The 22,204-nt window shown below is 52.1% G+C and overlaps 1 protein-coding gene across 1 annotated transcript; it reads right to left on the reverse strand.

Annotated features, from left to right (window-relative positions):
- Positions 1-14,839: 14,839 nt before the first annotated feature.
- On the reverse strand, positions 14,840-15,739 carry LOC144180306 (TNF receptor-associated factor 1-like). The gene has a single exon (XM_077708676.1). It carries the CDS (start codon positions 15,689-15,691, stop codon positions 14,840-14,842), a length of 852 nt encoding a protein of 283 aa, XP_077564802.1. The 5' UTR covers positions 15,692-15,739.
- Positions 15,740-22,204: the final 6,465 nt, after the last annotated feature.

Genomic DNA, 22,204 nt, shown 5'->3' on the forward strand with positions numbered 1-22,204 from the left:
ATACGGGCTTTGTGGAGGGGTCCGAACCGGCGACCTCGAGCAGATAGCTCCACAAATCTTTTGGGATCTCGCACTCCAGTTCCTCACTTGCACTAAGCTATTTTGTTTCTCTTGCGGAGTTCCTGACAGCAGGGTAGTGCTCGTCACGCCACCATGTCTTGACGAAGAAGCATGGAAAGCCCGCACTAGAAGGAAAGGTGGGTGAGAGCAGCGTGAATTCGTAGACACGACGACCAAAGCTAAGGAGTGTGACTAAAGGTGACCAAGCATCGCAAAGCTCAATGAAGCCACTGCACGGACTCAGTCGAGCTGATTTGACGGTGATCACGGTATTGCTGACACAGTTCTTGGGGCTAAAGAACTCAAAATTCCCCGCATTTCCCCGAGGGGAAGAATGTGAAAGTGCGAATGCACGAGTTGAATTTGCGCGGTTCGGTAACACACACACACACACACACACACACACACACACACACACACACACACACACACACACACACACACACACACACACACACACACACACACACACACACACACACACACACACACACACACACACACACACACACACACACACACACACACACACACACACACACACACACACACACACACACACACACACACACACACACACACACACACACACACACACACACACACACACACACACACACACACACACACACACACACACACACACACACACACACACACACACACACACACACACACACACACACACACACACACACACACACACACACACACACACGCACGCACGCACGCACGCACGCACGCACGCACGCACGCACGCACGCACGCACGCACGCACGCACGCACGCACGCACGCACGCACGCACGCACGCACGCACGCACGCACGCACGCACGCACGCACGCACGCACGCACGCACGCACGCACGCACGCACGCACGCACGCACGCACGCACGCACGCACGCACGCACGCACGCACGCACGCACGCACGCACGCACGCACGCACGCACGCACGCACGCACGCACGCACGCACGCACGCACGCACGCACGCACGCACGCACGCACCTACAAAGAAAGAAAGATGCATTTATTCACAGACACCTATTTGTGTTGTCGTTGTACTTGATTGCTAGAGCGGATCTCAGCTTTGAAATTTCGTGTCAGTACTCCTTTAAGCAGGTGCATTAGCCCTTCTCACGCCCTATTCTTGGCCAATCCCCCACGTGGGTATGTGCCATGTCAGCGGCCAGGCAGCGCGTGCCCATCTCCACGTGCGCGGACATCGCCGGTGGGCGCAGGTTCAGGGTCGCTTAAGAAGTGAATTGCACTTAAAAGTAGCACCAGCTCATTTTATGGGTCGACGCCTCTACGGTCACGTCTGCCGATAATGATCATTGATAACACGAACGCCGGGGACAACATTCGGTTTTCTTAAAATATTCAGACTCTTTACGGGTAATTTTATTAATTTCTGTGCCCACATCGAGTTTCCAGGTGTCTCCAGAGTGGACGGCTAACTTTTCTGTACATCTCGAATTACCCGTCACGGACGATGTATGCTGCGTTTTGCTGGGTAGTGCCAATGGACTCAATCTAAAACGACAAATAAATATACTGATAGTTTGTTTGCGGCGTATTTCCGATGTAGTCCCTCTATTGCATGCCGGGATTGTTCTAAGGCAGCCCCCTCCACCATTTTTTTCTTCTCTTTTTCCAGGAAGGCACACACAACGGCTTGAAGCAACCAGAAAGTACGCCGAGCTCTGCCTCCGTGTCGGTAGAGAGCGTGGGATCACAACTGTCCATTCTTTCAGCGGTCTTATGAAAGAGCCGGTGAGTGGCATTGTGTTCTACTGGGATCACTGCGAATAAACGAGTTTTTAGTCAGCGTAAATGCAAAAGAAGCACGCATATATCAGTTAATTATGCACACATATCGGTAGTTACATACGAATTTGCAACAAAAAAAAAACTCCAGGAGACGTAAAAACTTTTACGAGTTGTGCACGCGAAAGCATTTAGGCTCTACTGAGCTGAAGGAAAGCCGCAGGGTTTTCAGCGAAGCGCCGAGCGCTCTCCCTCTCGCTGGTGACTGCTGCGCCGTGGGGCGAGAGGAGCAGAATTGGCCGGAGTGGAGGAAGAGGGAGAGAGAAAGGAAGGGAGGGAACAAACTGTAATGAACGCAAAAGCATAATGTGGGCGGAGTCTTCGCTGCCACCTCCGCATATACGATAAGCCGAAGCTGTTTCTCGCGATCTCAAATGGACAGTTCTACTCCCCTCCTCTCAACCGACGGCTCGATAATTGAAGCTAAGTCGGGGTTCTCCTGGCAGGCCCATACCATGTGAAAGAGGCTACATGGTGTTCCGCAGCGCCGGCAGAGCGGGTCATACTCCATGGGTAAGATGGGAGGCAGCGGAACAGCTCCTGCTGCAACCGCCGCCACCGCACTTTCAGATTTTCCACGTGGCTCTGGGCTTGCCCAGGCGTTCCCTAGCGGCGTGTCCTCCTTGTCCGTGTGTTTCATTCCTGGGGCACGTGCTATGCAATGCGCCGCAGCCAATGGGAATATATGCTCGCATTTAATGATTGCCCATTGAAAAAGGGGAATTGCATGTGTCATGCATATTTTCGTTTTTTTTTTTCAGCCGTTAACAGTTTCGATAGTACTGTCACAACAAGTAAGCTTAAGTCATCTCCAATTTTCTAACTCGGCTCGTTAGTGCTCCTCAAACGAACTGAATTAATTCAAAGGACTTGTAAGAATAAGAACATCGCGGTACAGTGAAGAGAGAGGTACCTGAAGAAGGTTAACTTATTTGGATTTCTGCAATTTATCTTAAGCACGTACTGGACCTTCATTTTTCCCTTTAAAGACGTAGCTGACGGCGCATGACATGCCTGCTCGGCGTCGACGCTCACGCCCGGCTACCATTTGATAGAAAAAAGAAAAGGAAAAGAAAGAAGCCTTCTATATGTGATCCCAGGAATTAAATAATGGGGAAATAACGCGAATTACCCACTATCGCAGGTGGAATGAGCCCATTATTGCCAGACCTTACGAAGTTCTGACTTCTTTTACCTAAAAAAGTGGGTTGGCGAGGAAATAGCATTCGATGGAAGGAACGGTACCGCACTTTGAAAAGCTTGTTATCCTGTTTGGACTTTCAGCTAACCATCAATGTGAAGTTTTTGAAGTGTGCATACACGGAAAAGGCTTGGACATTCATCCACCAACGTCAGATAGACATTTCCATGTTGTGCCTTCTGACGCTGCGTTTTATCGTCTTGAATGGGAGCGTGGAGTGACCATTGTTAGAGAAAGTTGGCAAAAAAACTAAACTAATTGCTCGGGAGCGTTGAAGATTCTGTACTTATCTGTACGTTTTTTTCGCTCGTGCTCACTGCTTATGGTGCACTGCTACACATGCAAGACCGAAATGCGGAGCGCGATTTGTGATTTGTTTTGCGGAACTTGACCAGTTTCTTCGCAGACTGAATTAATTTTTCCACTGTCGGGTCGCAGCACTTCGCCAAGTTGCTCATGCCTGCACTTGTGAGTGCAGTCGGCAACGTGAGCCAGATGTTTCCAAACATGAAGGACACAGACGTTTCGGATCCAGGACGGACCATCGACGGGTGGAAACCTCGCTACTGAGCTTCCCGTAACAAAAGGGACTACCTTGTTGCCCACTTCTGCACTTGCTGCGAAGCTCTATATGCGAGCCAATAAAAGTGACAAAAAGCGGAAACAATAAATTGGTTTGTCTGGTTTCAACGAAATTACCCACCGCGGTGGCTCAGTGGATAAGGCGCTGTGCTGTTTAGCACGAGGACACGGATTCCATTACCGGCTGCGGCGGCCGCTTTTCTGATGGAGGCGAATAGCAAAAACGCCCGTGTGTACGAGATTTCGGCGCACGTTAAAGATGCCCAGGTAGTCAAAATTAATCCGGAGCCCACCACTACGGCGCGCCTCATCACCTGTGAAGCGTCGGCGCGTAAAACCTTACAATCAAATCAAATTATCTAACGAAATTGACGTTTGGTGTGATTATAGAAATGCACGGCCCGCTTGACGTGTTCAGAAATAAAGCCAACCCTGGACTAAAGCTCACAGTAAGTAATTAAAAAAAGAAAAGCTTTCATGAAAAACAAAACGGTCCAGCACACAAGGCTAGGATGTGCCTTCTTTTAAAGTTGTCCTCCCTATGAAATTTTAAGGTTATGAATTGTTCAGTGAGGACAAAAAAAAAAGTCATATGTGGCATTGTCACATCTGTCGTCGCCGCTAATTCTGTTATACCGAAATTCAAAACAAGGAGCGAAGCCCAAACGACGACAGCGAAGAGGTTTCAGTTTTCGGTAAAAAGTCGCAGAGCAATTTGCGCGCAGTTAAGAGAAGAATGGTTTTGTCATTCGTTGTCATGGTAACACGCGATTTTCTCCTCAATGATTACTCTGCACTTGGTTGTGGATTGAGCGTGCATTCCTATGAGCCTAAAGTATCTGGAAGGTAGTGATAGTGTAAGAAAGGAGGCGCGCTGCAAATATGAGATTCATTTTACTATTTCTACTAATTTTGGTGTGCCCGCGCCGATGAACGCGGTAATACCGTGCCGTGTTGTTTGTTGCGCTGCATACCGGCATTCTGTTTGCTCCTCGACCTTCTTTACCCTCTAGAATAGTGGCGGTACGGAAACAAACTTAACTCTTTGGCCCGTATTCACGGGCAGTCACTACCTATTAACTGACCTCCCCGACTACTTAATCACGACTTACGCAAATAAGTCGTGATTAAGCAGTCAGGTTTACTTAACAAAATCCGGCTACTTAACAAAATTGTGGTTGATCTCTCTTTCACAAAAATCGGTAAAACACCAAAGTAAAAGGTGCCTGCACAGCAGCAATTGAATGTTAAAGGAACCTCCTTCATTTGCGAAGGTTTCGCGAGCCCGTCCCGCCAGACGAAGTGACACCGACACGCAAGGAACAAAAAAATGACCGGTTTATTCTGGGTCAACAAAATCAAAAATGACAGGCCGGAAACAGCGGCTTGAAACACATAACGGTCATCGATACCCAGGAACGTAAATCCTCAGTACAACAGGGAGCAGAGGGCGGCAAGGGCCAGGGCCTTGATCGACCTCCACGCCAGAGACAGCGGTGCCGTATATGTGAACGCGGCGGAATATCAGGACAGGAGGGGAGCTTTCGCCGCGGCGGTGGTCAGTGCGGTCACCGGCGAGACGAAGGCGGCGGCGAGCGTGTGGACACGGTCGGCGCAGCAGGCCGAGGAGGTAGCCATCGCCCTGGCCCTCGCCCACCCCGGATGCACGACCGTGCTGAGCGATTCCAGGACCGCGGGGCGGAACTACGCCAGAGGCAGTGTATGTGTGGCAGCAGAGCGGGTGCTGCGCGCGGTGAACCCAACGAACAGAGCGGTGACTATAAAGTGGTTCCCGGCCCACATGGGAAGGGACGTGTCAGCCCGAGGCAACGCAAACCACAACGAGACGGCCAACGAGGCGGCGCGAGGTCTCACATACCGCGCCGCCCAACCGGCCGACTCGACGAAGGAGTGGTGGTGCGAAGCCAAAGACAGGATGACGAAGTATAGTGAAGTGTTGAACTGGTATAGACTAGGGCGCAGGACTATGCCCCCGCCTCACCCGGGCCTGACCCGAAGCGAGGCGGTGACGTTCCGGCAATTGCAGACTGGGTCGCTACCCACGCCGGTGCTCATGAAACACGTGTGCTCTAGCGTATATGTGAGTGACTTGTGTCGCGTGTGTGAATCGGAAAGGGCTACTGCGGCCCACATTTTGTGGGACTGTGAACAAAATCCGAGGGAGGCACGGACAGTGACGACGATCCCGCCGTGGCTTGCGGCCGCTGCGGGAAGCGACCAACGGGAACAACAGGCACGGGCCGTCCAGTGGATTTCGGCTGCCCTCGAAAAGCAGCGCCCGAGCGAAAGCGCCAGGCGCTCGCTACCACCCCAGCACAGGGGCAGGCGCAGGTGCCAGAAGGCGGGAGTAGTGAGGGCTGCTCGCCGAGTAAAGGACACCACGCCGAGATGATGTGTGGCCGCATCGCGATTACCCTCCCCCCGTGGGGCTAGGATAGTCGTCCGCCGGATGATCGAATAAAGTCTTTTCACTCACTCACTCACATGGGAATAACGCGACAGCAGAGGGTGCCTCAATTCACGCGCGTCCCCCGTACACGAAGGCGCTGGCATCGAGGCGCCAACCGTCGGCGCTCATTAGCGTCATGATGCGCTACTTCGCTTCGCTTCTCCTAGATGGCAGCACCATTTGAATGAGTCATAGCGATGGACATAAGGCGCGTTTGTAGAGATGTTTCCGTCTCTGTTCATAGCTCAGTAGGCAGAGCGCCACGCACCTCCCGTTGTGGCGAGAGGCTAGAGAGATCGTGGGCTCGAATCCTGGCGCCACCACGTCATTTTCACTTCCGTGACGCATATTGCCGCGAACCATACATTGGGTTTGTTTATTTGTGTTTTGCTTTTACCGCCCGGCTGCGCCGGTCTGTGTTATCTCTGCGCCAAGGAAAGCGCGTGTTCCATTCTTTCTTTCTGTGCCGCATGTGTTATCTGTCGTGATAGGGAGAGCATTTCGATCTAACGTGAACAGCCCAGAATAATCTTCTTGGATCTACTATGTTCTCGATGTGAATCGACGTTTCGAGAACCACGCGCGCCGAAAGATAAAAAGCCTGCAGTGCGGACGCCGGGGCATTCGATTCTGCGACGCTCGCCGACGCACGTACGTCACTTTGTTGACCGCTGCTTCGCCGCCTCTGTATTCTTTTCAGTTGTTAGGGGAGCACAAGTTCGCTCCAATAAACTTGTTTCTTTTCCAAACAACTGCGTCGTCCTTGGCTTCGTGACATCTGGTGGAGGTGCGGGGTATCGATCCCCGTACCTCTCGCAATGTACGTTGATGCTGTCAATGTACGTTGACGTTGAACATAAGACTTGGGACGAAGTGCTCCCGTATGTCACGTTTGCGTACAACACGGCTATCCAGGAGACGACGCAGCTGACGCCGTTCGAGCTTGTCTACGGTAGAAGGCCGACTACGATGCTCGACGCCATGCTTCCGCACGTAGAAGACGACGACCTCAACGCCGACGTCCACGGATATCTTCAACGTGCGGAGGAGGCCCGCCAGCTCGCTCGAGTTCGTATAACGGACCAGCAGCTGGTGGATGCGGGCCGCTACAACCTCCGACGCCGAGACGCCGAGTACCAACCAGGGGATCGTGTGTGGGTTTGGACTCCCATCCGACGACGCGGACTCAGTGAGAAGCTCCTGCGACGGTATTTCGGACCCTACCAGATTCTACGACGTGTCGGCCAACTTACCTACGAGGTGATCCCCGATGGTGATTCCGGAACATCACGACGACGCACGCGGCCCGAAGTCGTCCACGTGGTTCGCTTAAAACCTTTCTACGGACGATAACGAATTTTATTTTTATTTTCGGACTGTCGCTTATGTTAGCATCGGGTCGATGCACTCTTAGAGGGGGGGTAATGCCGCGAACCATACATTGGGTTTGTTTATTTGTGTTTTGCTTTTACCGCCCGGCTGCGCCGGTCTGTGTTATCTCTGCGCCAAGGAAAGCGCGTGTTCCATTCTTTCTTTCTGTGCCGCATGTGTTATCTGTCGTGATAGGGAGAGCATTTCGATCTAACGTGAACAGCCCAGAATAATCTTCTTGGATCTACTATGTTCTCGATGTGAATCGACGTTTCGAGAACCACGCGCGCCGAAAGATAAAAAGCCTGCAGTGCGGACGCCGGGGCATTCGATTCTGCGACGCTCGCCGACGCACGTACGTCACTTTGTTGACCGCTGCTTCGCCGCCTCTGTATTCTTTTCAGTTGTTAGGGGAGCACAAGTTCGCTCCAATAAACTTGTTTCTTTTCCAAACAACTGCGTCGTCCTTGGCTTCGTGACAATATGACATCAGTGAGATCTTTTTGTACCCGGGCATAAAACGCTCTCGCGTTAAAAAACATTTTCTTCTGCAGTGAGGCTCTTTCACAGGCCACTTTTTTGCGCCTCCCCATATATCCGGTTGAATGCAGCAAACGCCTAAACACATAGAGTACATGCAGCTGGCATTATGAGTGTGCCGAGTTGCGTTGCTTTTCCATTCCACAGTCACGGTAAGCGGAGGCACATTTCTCCTGAGAAATTTTACCCCTACTATATTGCAAACAGATGATTTCACGCGACTGCCCCCTTCCTCCTCTGTAGCCTAGAGCCATCCTATTCACAGCAACCACGTGACAGCCATATACCGCTTAGAGTGCTCCCGCTAAAAACGTAGGTGGTGCTTATGAATTACAAGAGGTCTACAACTTGTTCTGGACTATTTGTCAGCATACGCAGGCGCACGCCAAATAACATCAGTTTTTACAGCATGCATGTGTTTTTTTTTCTTTTTGCTGAGTGCAGACTTGCTCTAATGGGGACCTATGAGCCGAAGCGCCAGTGAAAACGAAGGCGCTTGGGTTTGGTGATCAAGGTTCATTTCTTTGCGTTTTTATTTGACAGGAGGGTGAGGTGGCACTCTGCAGTCAATCTGCCCCCACCCGCAAGCAGGACGGCAGCGTTTCATGCGTGAATCCGATTCAATCTCTATCGCCCGAATTCCGCTTTCCCTTGGCTGGGCATCTCGGTGCGCACCGCAGTGAGACTCCGTACTGCGCTTCGAGGGTCGGAGAAGATGCCTCGCCTGACCAACACTATATACTTCTGTGAGGGAAGACCCCCGCAGGTTCTTCTCAGGTATTCAGTGGCGACTGGGAATTGCCACAGTCCCAATAACAAGACCAGGGCGCTTGGCAATGGCACAAAGAAGCATATATTCTTGAACCAACACACGCACACGGCAGGCAATTGCAACTCAAAGTTTACTGACAAATACATAACCCTGCGGCGCACCAAAACCAAAAGAAAACACACAGAAATGTCCCCGCCAAATGTTCAGGGCACATCAGGCGGTGTCCGCAGGGCGTCGAGAGTTCTGATGACGATGCAAGTCGATGTGTCGCGGGGCTACGATGACGGTGTCGCGCATGCAGGAACGTCGACGAGGAAGACGCACCATTGTCCTCGTAAACAACGGTGTGCTCGGCACCCGCTCACAAGCAGGGCCTGGTAGCAGCGGGCAGGAGGCAACCGGCCATTGCAGGTGGACGACGGACAGCAAAAAGCCGCCCGCATCTTCCCACGGGGGGAACTCGAGTAAATGCGTCGCATCTACTCGAGGCAAGCAAAGCATCCCGTCAAGCGAAAGCCAAGCAAAGACGCCCTTGACTGAATTCCGAACGGGCGCTCAGCCGCTTATATACGTTGAAGGGACTCCGTAAGCCGGTCCCAGTCGACGACGTTGGCGTACTTGTAAAGCGGCGAGGACCCTAGGTGTTTGAGCCAAGCGCGGATGTTGCTTCGCCGGAGAACGGCACACCGGTTATATGCGCAGCGCGCCCGAAGGAGAGGAAACAGCGGAAGAGAGAGTACTGCACATGCGCCGGCCCCAGCTCGTCTGCCGCGGCTATGACGCAACGTGCCGCGGCTATGACGCAACACAATCCAACACAATCCACTTTAATCCAATCCAATCCAATCCAAATCCAAGCCAAGCCAATCCAAGCCAATCCAAGCCAATCCAATCCAATCGAATTCAATCTAATGCCCTCGCGAGAGAGTGTTCGAATCCAATCCAATGCCCCTCGCGAGAGAGTGTTCGCTTTCGCCTCGACTCGACGCGCATGCGCAGTGAGCGTGCGGACTACGGACGCCAACGCGGGTGACATCGTGAGTTACTTAAATGCTCTGCATTTAAAAGCGGGTCGTCCAAAAGCGGAGCACGCCAACGTTGCCCGCCTCCTCGAGTCAGGAGTCGCGCCTCGGCCCGAGGTTGCCAAGGCGCTAGGTGGACCCTTCTCGAGCTCAGGCCCCGAAAACCCGACGAGCTTCGAGTCTTCCACCTCGACGTCGCGCTCCCCTCGGCGTTCGCCTCCGTTCCAGCCTGGGCTTTTCCTTCTCCCCTTGTGGCTGCCTCTTATTGGCCCACGTCGTTCCCTCGTGTGGCTTGCCGCTTATTTTTCCTCGGCGCAACCACACTGAGCGCAATCCCGCGTTCACGCCGCGAGCAGTTTAAGGGCATGTTTCAGCCACGGTGTTGGCGTCGTCGTCGTCGTCACAACGAGCTTTCCACCTCACAACCTCCCCGCATACAAAGCCTCAATGGCACTCTAAAAAATTCGTTCGGCTTTCCCGTCTAATCCAAGCGCTGCTATTGTAGTGCTCCCAACACCGAAACGGCGGCCCACGTGATCGGCGGCTGCCCTGCGCGTTTTCGTGGCATGGACGTTGATGATTTCGGGTTTCAGATGCTCACGTGGTCTTCTTCTGAGAGAGAGAGAGAGAGAGAGAGAGAGAGAGAGAGAGAGAGAGAGAGAGAGAGAGAGAGAGAGAGAGAGAGAGAGAGAGAGAGAGAGAGTAAACTTTATTTTGCTAAAAAAAGGGGGGGGAGCACGTAGTCGGATTCCTCATTTCAGGATCCCGTTGGAGCTTGCTGCCTTCTCCGCACGTTCCACCAGCCGAAGCTGAGTGTCACTGCTGGAGCTGGCCAGTTCTCTCTCCGGCCCTCAATCACCCTTCCCACACCCTTTAACGAGCGATGGGAGACCTTGCTAACCAGCCCCGCCTTGGAAGACCAGCTCGTCCTGATCTCCAGGGGCCAGGCAGCCGCGGTAGCATATGGGTCCCGTGAAGAGGGAACCACCCCATACGGCACGTAGTCGCCGCAATTTTGTGTGTTCTCTCTCTCTCTCTCCCACTGCTCATAAGAAGGGTTGGGAATTGGGCGAACATTTGGGTTTTTCTGGCAGGCCCAGACCATGTGGTAGAGGGTACAGATCTCACCGCAGTGTGAGCATGTGGCGCTGTAGAGGGTGGGGTTGATGGCGTGAAGTTTAGATAGGTGTGGGAACGTGTTTGTCTGCAAAAGCCTACGCTCGCATGGATACGATGACAGCTGTCGTCACCACATGCACCGAGCATGTCGCCAGTGTCACACTTACTGGAATCAACACTACCCAAGCAGAAGAAGCAGCCATCGCTCTTGCCATTGCCCACACCTCAGCCGATACAATCATCACCGATTCTCAAGCAGCATGCCGAAGCTACCTACGTGGAAGAATATCAAGACCAGCTGCAAGAATCCTTCTCCAGCGACCCCCCAAACGCAAGATCAGTCTTGTTTGGGCGCCTGCCCACTCGTCCCTTCGCGGCAATGTCATGGCCCAAACGACAGCCCGAGAATTACCCTACCGGGCACCGCGAGACGACTGGCTTCAAGCGACTCATCCCCTAGTAACATACCAAGGCATCACACAGCGCTACAAGCTGAGTAGGCAAGAGTATCCTCCTGCCCACCCGTCACTCACCAAGGAACAGGAGCATAAACTCTTCTTCTGGAAAGCCGATTGGTAGGCGTCGCCTGAGCGGCTGCGTCACGTTGATCCCTTACTGAGCTGCTTCTTTTTTTAACAGCGAAGCTGTTGTACAAGCCGTAAGTTCAGCGTTGCAGGAAAAAATTAAAAAAAAATGTGCAGCGGCGTGAGCGGACGCCACGCGGTGAATGCCGAAAAACTAGGAAAATTTCAGCGCTGTCGTCGAGCGCTACCACGCATGTCAAAAAAGCTGAGCGCTGATGCTAAAACTGAAAAGACACACTGTTTGGGAGAGGTCACCGCGGGCACCGAATCCTCTGGAAGCCATTATGGATATTTGGATACATGGCTACGAGTATGCCAGTCCTTCCCGAGAAGCCTTGCAGATATGCCACCGCTGCCTCGAGTCTATTGCGAAGAGCTGGTGCAAGTCTACAATGCTGAGGATGACTTTGTATCCACCACTCGCCGCGAAAAAGACGACGACCTCTTCCATGCAAATGGCAACGACTACTAGCACCGCAACTATGCAAATAAACAATGATAATGAAACTTAGCTATGTGTCCGGCAATGCTCAGTCGCTTCACGCCCTCTGCTGCGGGAGAGAGTCTTTTCACTCCTTCCGATGCGCCGCTGTCATTCACCAGTGTCTTTTTTTTTTTTTGCGATAGTATGCCCTTTGGCATAAATACTTTGTCACAAGTATAGATTAACTCCCGTTTCACGAAGCAACTCAAGGAGGGAGCAATGATGGGGTCACCAAATCCATCGATGTAGATCAGGTGGTCTGCCAGGGTGGAGGCCTCGAAGGTGTCTTGTTCTCGCCGCTTCAATGAAGGGCACGTCCACAGCAAATTTTCAGTGTCCGCATCTTCGGCAGGAGCCGTGCAAAAGAGGCGAACGGGGCGTGCAAACGGGGCGAACGGGGCGTGGTAACGTGGTGGCCACTCCCGGGTAACAGCGGGAAAGAGGGCTACACCAACACGAAGTCTTCGCAGCAAGACCTCCTCCCAGCGAGCGAGTCTGCTAGGGAGGTCCGTTCCACACGGTGGAATTAGAGCTCGTGTGGCGCGACGAAGATCTTCTTTCCTTTGGAGAAACTGTCCTGGGGTATCTAGTGTCAGTAAAGGCAATGGTCGCGGAACGAATGCAGTGTGGCAGGCGCCATCCACCGCAATGTGAGCGGGGAGAGTGTTTCGCCGGACCCACGAGAGCCGCAGAGGGCAGGGGTACGTATCCAGTATGTCATGAATGTCCCTCGAGATAGCAGAGTTATTTACTCGACGTAAATCACGTATGGCCGCCGTGGAGTCTGTATAAATTTGTAAAGTAGTGCCTGCAGGGGCTTGATGAAGAGCAGTAGTTAGTGCTTGCAAGCCGTCCCGGATGACCGTAAGCTCGCCCAGCATAGACGGCAGGGTGCGGCGTGTTTCGTATACGTTTGACAGGACTCTGGTTGAGAAGGACATTGTAGTGTTGTGGTCACCACGTCGTCCTTGCCCCCAGCATCCACAAATGCCTGCACCACCTGGGGTTGAGACTCAGCCGCCAGTTCTTGTGCGACCGTAAAAAGCGTGTCAGAATGTCCGTTGGATCGATTGTGCAGTCGCGTTAGTGGCCTGTTGTCGGTCACCTGGTGGTATAGCCAAGGTGCCTGGTAACGACGCAGGCTAGAGATGTGGGTAGTGAACGACCAATGTAGTTTCCTAACGCCGCTGCCTCAGCAACAAAGGTGAGTTTATGCATGCGGGCGGACCGACGCTGATGGACAAGCTCATTCAAGGTGTTAACTTGAGCTTCAGCCTGAATAGCATGGATCGATGTTATCCTAGGGAGGCAGGTAATTGCACGCATTGCGGCACGGTTAATTGCCTCAAGTCGAGCCCACTCCGCCTGGTTCAGGTGTTGGAATTGGGCCTGGTAAACAAGCCGAGGCTGGAGTACAGAGCGCACCAATAGACGGGCAATTTTGGAACAGGAGCCCACCAGGCTTCTGTGAGATGTGTCGGATGAGGTACAGCATCTGTCCCGCTTTTTCGCGAGCGTAACGTAGCCACATAGACGCTGACCCAGACGCATGAATTCCTAATCCTGGCACGCGAAGCGAAGTAGCAGTGCGTACAGGTCGGTCGCAGAGTTGTAATGCGATTGGAGAGACACTTCTAGTCGGTGACGGCCCCAAGCACTGGCCACAGGCAGAATAGCTGTCTTTTCGGCGGAAAGTGTTAAGCCAGCATATTCACACCATTTCTGTGTGTCACACAAGGCTTGTTAGAGGCACGCGGTTTGACGAGTCAGGTCTGATTGTGCAGTCCACACTGTGATGTCGTCCGCGTACATCAGAAAGTGCATATCGGGTATAGAGGCGAGATGCCAGGCAAGCGGTAACATAATATTAAAAAGGAAGGGCGAGATTACCGATCCCTGAGGCACCACGCGGACAGGCGTAAAGCGATCGTAACTTGTCCCACCAATGCGAACCGAAAAGGATCTTTGTGTGAGGAAGTTCTGGAGGAAAGAGGAAACCTTGTCCGGGAGAAGGAGACCTTGGAGAATTTCCTAAATTGCTCCGTGGCTAACGTTGTCGTATGTTTTTTGTATGTCCATGGCAAGCACTGTGCGCACTTCGTGTGACCGGCCGCCTAGTAACACCATTGACGAGAAGTGGTCAAGCCAATCCTCGGTACCCAGACGGGGCCTAAATCCGATCTGCGCCGGTTGGTACCACCGGAAGGCGTCCAGCCACCATTCACCAGTGTCGGTAGATGCGAGAGTGTACCTACGTCATCAATAAATACAGCTAATCTCTATTCCCTTACTTTTAACTCCTTGTATTTTCCCGCATGCGCAAGGGGTTGCGCCGAAGGAGTTTTCTGCATACACGGGACTACCGGATTTTTCTTTCGCCTATAGCCACATAACGCTCCGCTTTAATAAACAAACTGAAGCACGCGCACGTCGTGTGTATATTCTGGTCCCGATCTCCACCTTTCACTTCCTCAAAGAAATACGTTCAATCTATCATCCGAAGTAAGCAACTTTGCACGAGGATACGTGAAAATGCAAAACAGCTTTAACAATGGCATGCTCAGTTCTGGAAAAAAAATGGTTCACCAAACGATGGGCACAACGAAAAAAAAGGAAACATAGCTTCAGTCCTCACGATATCTACAAGCGCTCCCGCAACTTTGTTAACAAATCTCAGTGTTCCTCACCCCGTCTCAGTTCGCTCGCTCCAAACTTGACAGGAACTACAGAGTTGGCGTCACTTCTACGGCAGCTGCTGGCCTCTTGACTGCGTCGCTGTACGACTGCCGTGCAACGGAGGCATTTCTCACATGTCGGAGGTGATGAAGTGGACGAGAAAGGAGTCCTTCATGAGGTATCCTTTCTCCGGGTCTTCCAGTTCTTCTAATGATAGCAGGGCCGTGAACCCAATGCCCTCATTGGGGCCCCCCTTGGGCCTCTGGAAGCAGTGCTCCTGCTTGCGACCCAGCTCCTGAGGCACCATCTCGGCCACCTTGTGATGGTGGTTGGACTTTTGGTCAACGACGATGAAGGTGCTGCGCCTCCTGTATGGCCACTGCAGCGTCCGGTCGTAGGGGCCCCTGGTGATGTGCGTGTAGACGCTCAGGCAGACCTTGCCCTTGCTGTTCTTCTCGGAGAGAGTAGCCCCGAGGTGCATCTTGTAGCCGTGGCTGCCCACGTAGAAGGTGTCGCTGCAGAAATACTTAGCCTTGGCAGCGAGCATCTTCTCCTTGAGCTTGAAGTTCTGCACACGCCACTCGAACTTGCTTGAACGGGGCTGGTCCTTGGTGGGCTCGCTTTCGCCCCTCAGATAATGGTGTATCTTCTCGACCTTCAGCAGGATACGTTTGCTGATTGCTGCGGACTCCTCCCGCATTTTCTTCATCTCGTTCCTGACCGTCTCCTGGAGCGCACTCACCGTGTTTCGGATATCTTCGAGGTCAGCCAAGGCGTCCTTGATCGCCTTCACCTCCCGACACACGTCATTCAGCTTGCGCCGGAGCTCGCTGATAGTTCTGGCATCGGCGCCTGGGGATTGGGGGATGGTGGTACCCTGCACCACCGCACCATCTCTGGCCTTTCGTAGTGCAATAGAGGTTCTCTGTTCACGCTTCAGTGCCGGGTGACGATTCTGTCGCATGTTGCACCGAGACGCCATTGGTAGTTCGTCGCTACGTTGCCGGTAGGGCACCTTGTTCTACGAAGAGATCGCGTTCCACGAGGAGCGTGACACGCTCTGCGCCTGGCTCACGAGCACGGTGCACGACAAACGGAGAGAATCGGAACTACTTACTTGCAAATATCTTCCCCTGGTATACTTCGTGATGACGCAAGTGGCTACTGATGTAGGTTCTTGAACAGCGCGAAATGCGACACATCAAAAGTTTAGCGACGAGCACTCTTACAAGAGCCGAACGACAGCAGCGAGAAAAAAAGGCTGCAGACACACGATGATATTGCAGCGTTGACTTCGTCAACCGCACGCGCCCACTGCCATCATCATGATCCGCTGTTTTCATCATCAGCACTACGTGTATAGTCCCTGGACTATAGCACGTGGCTTTGGCAGGCATGACTATAGTCCTTGTAAATTTGGCTAGTCTGCAGTCCGAAGCCTTCAACAGGGTCCTTTTACGATGAGAGCCGTGGGCTGTCTAGACAGCACACCGGTCGACTGCAGCACCCTCTCAGTAAGCTGGCCCCTGTTTGCTACTGAGGTATTACTATAAAAACTAAATAGTTGTTTTGATACCTTCTCCTGACAATATTACTTCTTGACATCCATTTTCGGGTCTGAATAAATTTATTTAAATTTTTTTTCAACCGTGAACAGCACTGTTGTTGCCTCTGACCGTCTGCTCACCGCAGAGTGCAGACAGAGCTTCTCAAATCAACCTCTGCTCGATAAATAAAAATATTTATTCTCTCTCTCTCTCTTTCTCAATATTATTGCAGACGACCATAGCTAAAAGCCAGAGTTACTAAACGCGGCATGCAAGCAGACGACACAAAGTTACCACTTTTAATTCCTAAAAAATATTTCAGGCAAAAAAAAATTAAGAAAATCAATAATTTGTCATACAAATTTATCACAGGAGTAGTTTGATTCTTAAAAAATGGCTCTTCTGCGAACGCGGCGAGTGCGCTGCAGGGTGCACTGAGAGGGCGTGACGGTCGACCGGCGTGCTGTTTTTCGCGCGCTCTCGATAGCTGTGGCGACACCCCGTTATAATGAAAAACTGGCCCGGACGGCAGACTAGCCGAATATCTAGGGACTATAGGCATGACCAACATCACGCTAGAGAGCAGGTGGGCGTATTGACCCCAAAAAGTTGCTCCCTTTCTTGACTAAACCCCCACGTGGGTGTTTTCCGAAGTGATGGAACTATAATAACCACGGCATCTGCGCAGCCCGGCCGAAGCCTACTTTTTTTTTCATTGCGATAGTATGCCCTGGACCTTGCAAGACCTTGCTCCGCCCCTTAAACGCCTCCGCTGTACTGGTATGACTTCGGGCTGGAGAACGACCTGTGCGTCCTGAAGCTGCTCCGTGACACGGCTTTGAACACGGCAATTGTTTTTCCCCACCAAAGGAGCCTGTGCTTGCGAAGGTCATTGTGCTCGCTGGTCGGGGCCTACCTGAACCGCGAGGTGCACGCTGGACACCGGCGAGACGACAGCACAGAAGACGTCAGCGCCTACTTGGAGTTCACGCTGTGGAAGCGGCTCACGTGCGACCTGAAGCTTCGCGAGTAATGCAGCGGAGAAGCACTGGGGCGACTCATGTAGTCGACCTGCGTTGACTATGAGACCTTTCCAGTGTGCGTGCAGGTGTGTTCGGGGTAGGGGGAAGTAATAGAGGGGCGTGGATTCCTTGCCTACAAAAAACTGCCAAGTATTCATTTTGCTATGCTGCCAGCAAGGCGCTAGTACAAGGGCACCAACCCCATTGGCCACACAGCCCTCAGCCAGCTCCAGCTTGCTGTCTGTTTCGTTGCTTGTGAATACGCTGCTTGCCACAGGGTGCACTGCACGAGCGGTGCCCCCAAAGCATGACTGTGACACCATGCCTTATCGCCTGTTTGCATTTTCGTGTTTAGGACTTCGTGTGGTGTCTAATTAAATAAGGATGATGTTTGAGAAAATTCATCGTTCCTTGGTGCTCCTAATTCCCTCATTTCTTATTGTAGTAAAATACCCGAGTGCGTTGGAGAAGGCAGGAAGACTTATATCAAATATTGGGGAGGGGCGAAAGAAGTGAAGGAGGAGTACACGGAATTTAGTTGGTATACAGAAATCTTTAACACAACTTCAACCAGTAGAATGCAATTTATTTATTTTATTTATTTATTTATTTATTTATTTATTTATTTATTTATTTATTTATTTATTTATTTATTTATTTAACCATATTTAACTCATGTTAAGCTGTATTAAGCTGTATTCAGTCTTTTTTTTTTTTCAGCCGGCGCCATCTTTACAACAGCAGTCCTAAATGAAACAACATTTCGCGCTTCACTTTCGTGTATTGACGGCCAAATGCGCATTTCTCGCACAATTCAATTTCTTCGCCCACCAAGCCCATGTCAGTCCCGCCTTGCGGCAGTTCTTCTCGCTGCGGAGCACATTGAGGCAAATTACGCCGCCCGTGACAACCACCAGTTTACAATATTTACGGACAGCCACCAAGCCCTCGATCGACTTGGCCAAACCCCACACGTTGGAACCACCTGCGACCTCATCAAGACCATTTGTCGCAGGCTGCGGGACACACGCAATATATTCCTTCGGGTAGACTGGGTCCCGGGACACGCAGGCGGAATCGGCAGCGAGACCGCTTACGAGTGCGCGAGCGAGCACTTTGAACTCCGCTCCAACCCGGCGTTGCCCGTCCCATTCGCACTATACGACCCCGACCCCTCAGAAGCAAAGGCGGCAGCAAGGCACGCGTCCAAGCAGTCGCTGCGGAATTTGTTTCCACCAGACCCCGCCCCCCTGCCCGTTGGATTGCCCCGTGGCGCACAAGTACTTCTGCACAAGGCACGGGCTGGTGCCGCGCTAACCGATGATGTGTTGGCCAAGTGGCGTGCGTATGTGCCAAAACGTCACCAGCATGCCGTCTAGGATGCGCAATCTGAGGCCGCAGTTGCCTGCACCTCTTGCTCCACAGGAGCCACGCCCACTCTACACCACATGCTCTGGGAGTGTCCCGGCCTTCAAGCGCCCCGTTTACAGTGTCTTCGCCCGGCGTCCAGCGGCTTGTGGAGTGGACAACCCCGCTGCAACCCGCCAATGCACGGCAGACGCTGCTTTCTCTGTGGGAGTTCGCGCGCTCCTCAGGCGTCGACCACCGAATATAATCTTTAAACTCCACCCCCCCCCCCCTCACCTTCCTTTCTTCCCCTGCTGACCGACGCGTCCTCCTTCTGTAATAAAGTTTTGCTATTTATTTATTTATTTATTTATTTATTTACCTACCTTAAAAGCCCAGAGGGCATAACTTAAGGGGGGATACATAAACCGGGTACAACAGTGTCAGCTATACATTTGGTGAGGGAACTGTAACAAAGTTGTGAGTAAGCAACAACATGTAATAAACTTGAAGAGAAGCGAGCACACATTTTCAACACGCGTAATACACCTTACACGAAAAGAGTCGCTAGATATCTTCAGCGGCTCCTAAATAAGACAATAAAGCAGATTTGAAACGCGATGGATCGGTGAGGGAGACTATGGCTGAGGGTAGGGCATTCCATTCGTTTATACACAAAGAAAGAGGTGAAAACTGGTATTTGTTAGTGCGCGAAAATATTGGTTTAATCTTATGCGCACGGTCGATCCGCGCAGATACGTGAGGAGCAGGGTGAATGAAGCTGCTGGAGAAAAGGTGTGTCACTATTATACAAAGAGTGAAAAAAAGGAAAGGCAAGACAACCATCTGCACATGGCAAGGGAAGGAAGGTTTAAATTATGCTTCAGTAATGAGACGCTTTGATAACTAGAGTAACAAGAACAGATGAACCTGGCTGCTTTATTTTGAACTGATTCCAGCGTATCAGTCAATATTGCCGTATGAGGGTGCCATATTGTTGACGCGTACTCCAAGGAAAGCCTGATTAAAGTTTTATATGCCTGAAGTTGTGAATATGCCTGAATCAAATCACACTGACAGTCATCGGAGGTGGCGTATGCCTTTGTTTTCTTTTTGCGGTAGGGTAAAGGAGCAGCCCTGCCCTCTAGTGAACCACGGTAACCTTTGCTACACAAAGCACGAGGCTGTACAAAAAATTTTCGGAGCACTTAGTCTCCACAGTTGCTTTGAAGGAGAAAGCCTGACGATATTTAACAAGCTTTGTAGTGCAATATCGTATTTACGTCTATTTGTTCGCTTTCGTTTGTTTTTGTTTTTTGGCACAAATTACTTTGGCCGGCTTCTTTTCTTCTGCACCGTGTTTGGGTCTGTGTCTTCGCTTTCGTTTCGATGTCTTGCTGCGCGAATGACGAAAGCGAGCTGTTTGGATCACGCCGCAGCCTACCGAGAAACAGTGATCGGCACGACTGATGTGTGCCTGATCTACTCACGTGCCATAACGTTCAGGAGTCACACGGCGCACACTATTCAGCAGCTTTTACCCTTCCAATTCACAGTTTTGGGAATTTTGTGAAGCGGCCACATTAACCCCTCAAAGGTCCTGATTCCTGGGTAATTCCACAAGTGTGTATCTGCCAAAACGAAAGGAAGAGCAACAACAACAGCTTTTGTTTTACAGCTGGCATCTTTACATACTTCTCATGGTTTTTTTTCTCTTGTTTAATTCTTTTAAGTTTTGATTTATATTGGTTGCGACACTTCCTGGCGCTACATCTCATGTTCGGGCAGTTCTTTTTCTGTTTATACTTCTCCCTAAACGCCTATTTTAGATGCATTTGTTAAATATATTTAATTATCGAGTACATAGTTCCTCTCGGTGTGCGCCCCTTTCCTGGCCAATCCCCCTGTGTGGATTTCTGGCACTGCAACCACCATCGTGCAGAGATAGCTCTATGGTGGTGCACTGAGCTGCTACTGTAGAGACCTGGATTCAAATCCCATCGGATCAGAAATGTTTTTATTTACTCTATAAGCACGTTCATTTTCTTTACCAAACAGCAACGATGGTTTTAGCGGAGTGGGGTGCTTGGAGCTTTCGTCCAAAGTATAATAAGTAAAAGAGGAAGAATTTTTGTTCATAATCATCATCATCATTTACTTCCGCCTAACTGGCATCGATACTGCTTTCCGCCATACCTGTTCTATTTCTCTGGGTCGGTTTTCTGGCTCTCAAGTCGACGGAAGGCGTCAAGCAGCGCTCTTCGGAAACAACCGACCAAAGGGGAATGGTGCAGAAGCAAGTGGAGGAGAAGAAGCGGGACATAAAACTACTGTGCCCCAACCCGTGCCTGATGACCACCTCGGAAGGACACGGCGACACGGTCGCCGAGGTGAACTGCAAAGCGAACCTCGCGGCTCACGGCAGCCCTCCGCTGCGCGCCGCTGTCGCCACCACGGGCGGCTGTCAGAAAGCTCTGGCATGCGCCTTGTCGTCGCTTGCACTGAAGCGTGTGAGCCCCCACGTCAGGTTCCACGCCGACGAGTTGTACGAGCAACTCCTGAGCTCAGGGCTCAGCCACGACCAAATGTACCGCTGTGGCCACCCCCGGCCCATCCCCCAAAAGCCCGTAGGCGCCGTGTGGCTGCAGCGGCACGCGGAATACTGGTGCCGAAGAACGTACTCCCGCTGCGGCTCCACCTTTGTCACGCCGGAGGGGTAGTACCACGCCTGCATCCTCCGTGCAAGGCGGCGCTGCGGCGGCGTGCTCAGCTGCTGCGGGCCGTCGGTTGAAAAGCCTGGCTGTCAACCGTCCGAGTACCACGTATGCACAGTGGGGATACTTCGCAAAAGGAACACGTCATTACATGTTTTCTTACGCACAATACCGGAGGCTAGCGTCGCGAGTAGCCTGCACGCCCTCTACTGCGAGGTGTGCTTCCCAATAGGCAGACTCGTTTTGACCAAGGTTAGCGTAACGAGCTGACACAGCACCACCAGCTACGAGGCGTACGTAAGGCCCAGCAGCCTCATCCTCGACTGTAACACGGCCTTCCTCCGCATTACGGCAGAGCACTTGCGCAACGGGAAGACACGTTGGAAGACCTCGCAACGGCGATGTTCTCCCCCTTAAGCGCCTCCGCGGTACTGGTAGGAAACGGGCTGTAGAATGACCTGCGCGTGCTGAGGCTGCTCCGTGACACGGCAGTGGACACGGCAGTGGACACGGCGGTCGTCTTCCCGCGCGACAGGAGCCTGTCCTTGCGACGGCCATTGTGCTCGCTGGTCGGAGCCTACCTGAAGTGTAAAGTGCACGCTGGACCCCGTGGACTCATCTGGACGGAAAACGCCAGGGCCTGCACGGAGCTTGTGCTGTAAATAATGGCCTACGACCTAAAGCTCATCGAGTGCTTCAGCGGAGAGACAGTGGGATGACCCGCCGTCGGCCATCCTAGAATACGACGCTAGGCACACGTCCGCTGTGTGTGTTGCGTGCGCGTGAGTGTAAATGCGAAATGTTCATTCCGCTACACTGCCTGTAGCCAGTACAGAGGCACGCACCGGCTGTTTCTTCCGCCCTT

The sequence above is a fragment of the Haemaphysalis longicornis genome, unplaced genomic scaffold, assembly GCF_048455015.1.
Source record: "Haemaphysalis longicornis isolate Haplotype H1 unplaced genomic scaffold, Haemaphysalis longicornis Haplotype H1 scaffold_4, whole genome shotgun sequence".
Classification (NCBI taxonomy): Eukaryota; Metazoa; Arthropoda; class Arachnida; order Ixodida; family Ixodidae; genus Haemaphysalis; species Haemaphysalis longicornis.

What these genes read in the sequence shown, in the direction of transcription:
- LOC144180306 (XM_077708676.1), bottom strand. Translation starts at nt 15,691, where the DNA reads ATGGCGTCTCGGTGCAACATGCGACAGAATCGTCACCCGGCACTGAAG.